Source organism: Bubalus bubalis, chromosome 12 (assembly GCF_019923935.1).
Source record: "Bubalus bubalis isolate 160015118507 breed Murrah chromosome 12, NDDB_SH_1, whole genome shotgun sequence".
Lineage (NCBI taxonomy): Eukaryota > Metazoa > Chordata > Mammalia > Artiodactyla > Bovidae > Bubalus > Bubalus bubalis.
Window position 1 is genome coordinate 29,402,819 of NC_059168.1, and position 8,145 is coordinate 29,410,963.

Genomic DNA, 8,145 nt, shown 5'->3' on the forward strand with positions numbered 1-8,145 from the left:
TGCTGGAATGACTTCAGCTCAGGATAGCAGTTCTTTTAAAGACACAATACTATATTCATGTGAAACTAAAAAAAGTAGATTTGTGTGTAGACCAATGTAGCAGGTCTCAGACTAAAGCATTTTGAGAGATCTTAACCAGATTCTAGAAAACAAAAGTGTTAGAGTCGGGGGTGGTAGGAGTCTTTGGGTAAATGTGTTTGGGAAACAGTCAGTGATTATATTTTATTCCCCTGATTGAATTTTTGAGTTGTTCATATAACTTAACCCATCATCTCCAGCCTTTTTGGCACCAGGGACCAGTTTCATGGAAGAGGATTTTCCCACGGACCAGGGTGGGGGAAGGGATGGTTTGGGGGCAATTCAAGCCCAGTACCTTTATGGTATACTTTATTTCTGTTGTTACATCGGCTCCACCTCAGATCATCAGGCATTAGTTTCCGGAGGTTGGGGACCCATGGTCTAACCCATTAATTGGTAAATTTCACATTTTCCAAAAGTGGGTCATGTCCTTGGGTTTTAGTGTGGAGTTTACGTGATTTGAAGGATTTGATCACACTGATTCATTCTCTACTAGATCCATTATTAATGAATTAATAGTGTTTAGTTAATTAATCAATTAGGCCAGTACTGCTTTCCTGAATGTCATAAAGTTATCCTCCAGGCAGCTTTGCGAGCTGTGGGGCAGTTACCTATATGGTCTTCCTAGACCATAGTCAGATTACAGGTAAGATATATTTTTCTTGGGTTCTTTTGAAGAAGGGCACGGCATAGGTTTGTCTGAACAGAAAATGGCATTGTTTCAGGGACTAGTGTAAGGCAGGAACTTTGTTCATGCCTTTGGGCAGCCTGTGGTCTGCTTTTCGTATGTTATATCACAAGAGAGTCATCAATGTGCAACTTGGGACTAATAGTCAATTACTATTAGCGAAAATAAGTTAATAATCTTGCTTATTGATATAATTTGTTTTATAGGTCCCAATATGGGAGGGAAATCAACATATATTCGCCAGACTGGGGTGGTAGTTCTCATGGCCCAGATTGGGTGTTTTGTGCCATGTGAGTGGGCAGAAGTGTCCATTGTGGACTGCATCTTGGCCCGGGTAGGGGCTGGTGACAGTCAGTTGAAAGGAGTCTCCACATTTATGGCTGAAATGTTAGAAACTGCTTCTATTCTCAGGTGAGTACAGTTCCCAATCTCCTGAAAGTAGAAATGGATGTCTCTGTCCTTTGATACATTTACAATCTTTTATTTAGTTTAATAGTTTTCCTGTGAGCTTTATGTACTTTATATTGTCATATTTTTTTTTAACTCTTTGTTTATTTATTTTTCTGTGTTGGGTCTTAGTTGCCCTGTGGCTTGAGGAATCTTCCCATATGAGGGATCAAACCTGCATCCCCTGCATTGCAAGGTGGATTCCTTACTGCTGGGCAACCAGGGAAGTCCCACTTTATATTATAAAAGGGTGATGGTTGTGGAAAGCTTCTTTTATTATTTTTTGGTTATACCATGTGGCATGCGGGATCTTTGTTCCCCAGCCCAGGATTGAACCTGTGCCCCCTGCAGTAGAAGCACAGTCTTAACCTCTAGACCGCCCGGGAAGGCCCATCTTTGATTTTTAAAGTTGTCTTCTTAAGGTTTCTAGTAGTTGTTCACCTTATAAGTCTCTCCACTGTCATGCTTTTGCTTACACTGTTCACACTGCCTGAACACACTTCCTTGCTGTTTACCAAGTCCTTTTCTAGTCTTTACATGCCCTTAACAGAAATTCTACTTCTTTGATGACTTTCTTTGTCTCATGTGCCTAAGGTCACAAGTGTTTCTTCAGACTCTATGACATGCTTGTAATTTATTAGCTTTTTATTTTAGAGGTTATGAGATCTCTTGTCTTTATTTTATTTTTAGGTGCTTCCTTGTAGACAGGGAGGCTATGCCTTCTGTTTCTTGGAGTCTTCTGAAGTACTCTGCATATAGTAGATCCTTAATAAATTATGTATTGATTATTCTTTGTGGGGAATTATAAAAGCAGTACAGACGTTCTGTAGAGTAATTGGTAAAGTTCCCCTTCTTACATTTGGTTAAAGAGAAAAGAAAATGCCAGTAAGTGGTGTTGGCAGGGCTGTAGCAGGCACATAGAGATGTATGTGACCGTCAGCCGTGTATGTGAGAGTATCACCACACCCTTGTCCCATGTTCTTTGGTAGTTATTTTTTTAAGTCTTGACTGATTTGATTGCCAAGAAATGCTTTATCTGGAAATTCTTAGATAAGCTAGTGGGATTGGTAATTTAAAAAATACTTATTCACCATTTGTTTCCTTTTATAATCTGTTAATGTTTGTGGCACACTTTCTCATTGTATTGCCTTTTTTTTTTCTTGTGTTACCACATGCTGCGTCATGGGAAATTTTCATGTAATTATGTGTTTCAGGTCTGCAACTAAAGATTCCTTAATAATCATAGATGAGTTGGGAAGAGGAACCTCTACCTATGATGGATTTGGATTAGCGTGGGCTATATCAGAATACATTGCAACAAAGATCGGTGCTTTTTGCATGTTTGCAACCCATTTTCATGAACTTACAGCCTTGGCCAATCAGATACCAACTGTTAATAATCTACATGTCACAGCACTAACTACTGAAGAGACTTTAACTATGCTTTATCAGGTGAAGAAAGGTGAGCACATTCCACTGGTGTAGAGTAAATTCAGTGTTCCTACCCTTGGAATCAATAGTAATTGCCTTATTCTACAGTAGGGTGAATTATTGATGTTTGATCTGTAAAACGTTTACCTCTTTACAGTGTAGGGACAGGGACATGGGTACGTTATTTACATTTCTGTCTCATAATAGAACCATTCATTTTAAACAGTCACCAAAAGCATGATCTATACTCTGAACATCATCAGGGATATTATACTACCTCTCAGGTCACCATGTTTTCTTGTCAAATTAGCTGTGGTGGTGGTTTAATCACTAAGTTGTGTCCAACTTTTACAGCCCCATGGCCTGTAGCCTGCCAGACTCCTCTCTCCATGGGATTTCCCAGGCAAGAATGCTGGAGTGGGTTGCCATTTCCTACTCCTTTTTATATAAACAGCTTAAAGTTGGGGTTTCCAGAGATCTTGAAATTGTTGGTAGTTACAACTTAAATTGTTGGTATTTCAACCTTTCGGAAAAGTTTGTTGTTAGTGGGTCTGGCAGCTAATCAGATGACTGCATTGATGAGATTAACATATTATAAAGTTTTTATTGCTCAAACATTTCATTAGACATCAGAATAGCTTTTTTAGATAGCTTTTTTATTTTCCACAAACATGTTTTTTCTGTTATCTGTTGGTTGCACATAAATGAGGTACTATTTTTAATTCTTTTTGCTTATGTTTGTAGGAATCCTTTTGAGTTACTATTTGCATCATTATTGTTGATAGAGAATATAGATACTCTTGGTTAGACCTGGCATATAGCATGAAGTTGAGGTTTGGGTTTTAAAAAGTGTTTGTGTGATAAAGAAATGGGTTCAAAATATTGAAAAAGATCAGGTGAAGATAGGAACAGGTTTGTCCTTCACTGTGGATGTTTATCAAACACTTGCTTCCATTTTATTTTTGTTTCTCTAAGATGTGTAAAATATCCAGCTCCAGAATGCTTGGGATGTCTACTAGGCCAAAAGAAAATTTACAGTTGAGTCAAAAATGGGAGCTCTATGATAACACTGTGAGCATCATTGATACTAAACATTTGGAAGGAATATCTTAAGTCAGTTTATTTTCTACCCTCAGGGGTGAAGATAACATGCCTAGTCGGTAAACTTACTAGTCTACATTTGGGTCAAAAATTTCATTGTCATATGAAGTATATTTTGAATTAAATGTTGCTCCTAATTAGAGACACTTTATGTTTATCTCTCTTTTTTTTTTCATAGTACTTTAGTTCCTCCCTTTTGAAATAAGAAAACCTCAGAGATATTGTGTTGATTAATCTTTCTTCAGATTCAGTTATTTGTCTAGACCTTTGAGGATTATCTATCAAATCAAGCCTTTTTTCTCTGTTTTTATAATTTTTCCTACTACATTTGTCAAGGATAAAATATAGTGCTGTACTGCCAAGTCATAATCACTTTTCATTGGAGGCTTAATTAAAATTTCTTTAAGTAACTCTGAAACATTTGGCTAATGCATTTGAAAAATGCAAGATTAAGTTTCCTGATGACACAGTGAGAAAAATAAATTCCATTTACATACATTGCCCTCTCTTCCTACTCCCCAAATTTCTTGTAGGTGTCTGTGATCAAAGTTTTGGGATTCATGTTGCTGAGCTTGCTAATTTTCCCAGGCATGTAATAGAGTGTGCTAAACAGAAAGCCCTGGAGTTGGAGGAGTTTCAGAATATTGGGAAACCACAGGAATGTGATGAAATGGAACCAGCAGCAAAGAGATGCTATCTGGAAAGAGAGGTTTGTCAGATTGTTCTTGTAGTTATTTTTCCCCCTGTATGATTCTATTTAATTATTGATCATTCATTATTGGTTTCTACTAACATTTCTTTGCATGGCAACTAATCCATCTGTATCATTTTGGTTTCACCACTACACATATCTGCACAATCAAAAGATATCATTTCAAGTACCAGATTTCAAAAGGAGGAGGATAGGAATATTAGTGTAGGTTTAAAATATGTAATTCAGAGGAGTTATAAAAGTCCACACACATCTTTGATTACCTATAAACAAATAGATCAAGTCCAGTTAAATTACATATTTACTCAAATGCTTACTAGTTAAGATGATAAATAATGCGGCAAAACTAATACAATTATGTAAAGTTTAAAAAAAAAAAAAAAAAAAGATGATAAATAAACACAGCTCCTGCCCTCCAGTTGTTAAGAAACTAGTTGGGGACGTAGTAATAGTGAACATGTCATAGAGAATGTGACAGGTGTTTACTCAGGAAAGCTGTCTGTGGGCAGGCTTTTCAGTTCTTGTGGGAGAAGTGGATCTTAAGTTGGACCTTCTGAGTGGTGGGTGAAGTTGAGGTGTTCACACAGAAAGGTATAAGCATTTATTTTCCCGGTGTATTTTTAAAAAATTAAAGGATTATTATTCATAGTTTTCCATAATAACAAAAGAATCTTAGTTTACTTCTGGCAGCATTTACTGTGATAATGCATTGTGACAACTTCTTGGCACATTGTTAGCTTTTACCCAGTGAAATTTTTGTTCTTATTTGGCTGGATGTTACAATAACAGATGATGTGTATGGTTTTTGAAGATTTTATCTGTTGTGTCTGTACAAGCAGGAGAAATGTATTATAACTTGTTAATAGTTTTACCTAGGGAAGATTGCCATTCTGGATGTGAAATGGTCTTAGTATCATCAGCACCACAGCTATCCACGATCCAGGATTAGGTAGACTCCTTTATGTAATTGGTTCCAATTAGAACAGAAATCATGTACTTTTGATAACGTTACTTAAAATGAATTTTTAAAAAATTCTTAAGGGAGACATATAACATAGAATTATCAATGTTACTCAGTCTAGATTTTACTCTATTGGGGGGAAAGGCACTGGTTATTTAACAGAGATGTAGTTCTTTATCTTCTCATTTGGGTTATCTGCCTTTCACCTTTAAGGTATATATGGCCAACTGGCTCCCTGGTAGCGGACTTTAGTTCGGTTTCAAACGTAGTGATGAACATTATACCTTTTGCCAGGCACTGTTCTTAGCACTGTGCACATACTAACTCTAATTCTCACAGCAGCCCTGTGTTGCTCATAATATTATTGTCCCTATTTTATGGATGAGGAATATGTGTTAAGGAATTTCCCCATGGTTCACACAGCAAGTAACAACCATGTTCTTTAGAACGGCAATAACTAGGCAGTAAAATACAGAAGAAACATCCCGTGTGTATGTGTATGATTACTAAAATTTCAGTGACTGTTTATGCCTCACAGTATTCGTAAACCTTGAGTTCTTTTTTTCCCCAGAAGGCTAAGTTAAGTATCAATTACAAAACCTGAGGGATTTGGAAACTACTAAAATATTCAGCCGCTTTGTCATTAGCAGCTGAAAATATCCTTTTAATAACTTGCTATGAAGAAATAGTCAACTGAGGGCTTTGCTATAAATTCTAAATGGTGTGCACTTTAAAGAATGTTTAAATATTGGGTGGTATGTTTAGATTGAAATTGTAATGAAACAAGTCATTACTATTTAATGTGACTTTTAGAAAAGTCATTTTTAAAAGACTAATGAAATGTTCACGTGTTTTTTTCAGCAAGGTGAAAAAATTATTCAAGAGTTTCTATCCAAGGTAAAGCAAGTGCCCTTTACTGAAATGTCAGAAGAAAGCATCACAAGAAAGTTAAAACAGCTAAAAGCTGAGGTGATCGCAAAGAATAATAGTTTTGTAAATGAAATCATTTCCCGAATAAAGGTAACTGCGTGAGTAAATTCTGCTAATGGATTGAAGATAATATTGATAAGCTGTTGTTTGTAACGCTTTTGTATTGTTTTATATTACCCCCTTTTCCATACTGTTGGCAATTGATGCCCATGGGGTATCAAATTAGTAAAATATTTAGTATACTTTGTGCTCCCTGAGTATATTTTCAAAAATCTTTATTTTGAAAAATGAAAGCTGTAACTGAGGAATACCTAAATGGACATGGGCAATAGTAGGCGATATGTTGAATATTATAAATAAAATCATGTATTAGTTTTTAGAATTTGATATGTGTTGTATTTCTTTGTAATAAGACTTTTACACATTTTTCCATATTCTTGAATGGTAAGAAACAAGTAGCCTAGAGACTTGTAAGAAAGTAAGGGATCTTAAAGCTGGAAGGAACTCATGGGACTCATTTCCAGGGGTTCCGCAGTGTCCATCTGTTGGTAGGAGCCAGGTTGGCTGCTTGCACATTAGCTAAGGAACTTAGAAATCCAGAGTCCTGGTGTGATCCTCCATCCCATCTGGCATTCTCCCACCCCCAGTCTGTGATGAGACTTAGAAACCTGGATTTAAAAACTCTTTCAGATTGAACCCTGATTTAATGGAGAGGTTAATAAGAGTCTAATGGCTGGTCCTGCTGAATGCAGGAAGGACAGCCTTTTTAATAAAAGGTGATAGGATGATGATAGGGTATTCATACGGGAACAAAATGAAATTGGATCTGTATTCCATATCATATATAAAAATCAACTCCAGTGAATTTTCTACTTAAATGTATATAGCAGCACTACCAAGTTTTTTATGTTGTAGTTCTATTGAAAATGATATAGGGAAATATTTTTTTGACTATTTGGGAAATATGAAAATGGCTTTGCAAAGGATTTCTTAAGTCAAATACCGTCTTAAGTTTGACACACTTAGCTATATTGAAATTGGGAAATTATTTTCATTAAAAGATACCGCAAAGTGAAAAAACAACGTGAGGGTTAGAGACAGTGACCACCCCCCCCCATGCAGTTGAAAATCCACATAAGACTTTACAATCCCTCCATATCCACAGTTGTGCCTCCATAGGTTCAGCCAACTGTGTATCATATGGTATTGCAGTACGTATTGAAAAAAATCCAAGTATAAACAGACCCACACAGTTCAAATCAGTGTTGTTCAAGGGTCAGCTGTAGATCCATAATGGAGAACATATTGGTACCACATAAAATATCAAAGAATTTGTATCCGGAGTATATAAAGAACTATAAAAATCACTAAACAGACATGACTCAATACCTCCCATTAACAAAAAGACAGCCCAGCTAAAAGGCAAAGGTCTGAATAGATAATTTTCCAAGGAAGATATGCAAATGGCCAATAAGCACATGAAAAGATGCAAAATGTTATCAGGGAAGTACACACTAAAACCAGTCAGCTACCACTGCTGCTTCTAAGTCACTTCAGTCGTGTCTGACTCTGTGCGACCCCATAGACGGCAGCCCACCAGGCTCCCCCTTCCCTGGGATTCTCCAGGCAAGAACACTGGAGTGGGTTGCCATTTCCTTCTCCAATGCATGAAAGTGAAAAGTGAAAGTGAAGTCGCTTAGTCGTGCTACCACTAGGAGAGCTAAAATCAAGCCAGACAAACAGTGTTGATGAGGATGTGGGGAGATTGGAACTCTCCTGCACTGCTGGGAAAGGGTA

The 8,145-nt window shown here is 36.8% G+C and overlaps 1 protein-coding gene across 1 annotated transcript in view; it reads left to right on the plus strand.

Annotated features, from left to right (window-relative positions):
• The window catches only part of MSH2 (mutS homolog 2), a 90,244-nt gene extending 83,509 nt beyond the window's left edge, over positions 1-6,735 (plus strand). The window contains exons 13-16 of the mRNA XM_006048042.4: positions 973-1,177; positions 2,428-2,675; positions 4,279-4,454; positions 6,280-6,735. Of these exons, the coding sequence (XP_006048104.1) occupies positions 973-1,177; positions 2,428-2,675; positions 4,279-4,454; positions 6,280-6,450 (800 nt within the window). The 3' untranslated portion in view covers positions 6,451-6,735. The remainder of the gene's footprint in view (positions 1-972; positions 1,178-2,427; positions 2,676-4,278; positions 4,455-6,279) is intronic.
• The last annotated feature ends 1,410 nt before the right edge of the window (positions 6,736-8,145 follow it).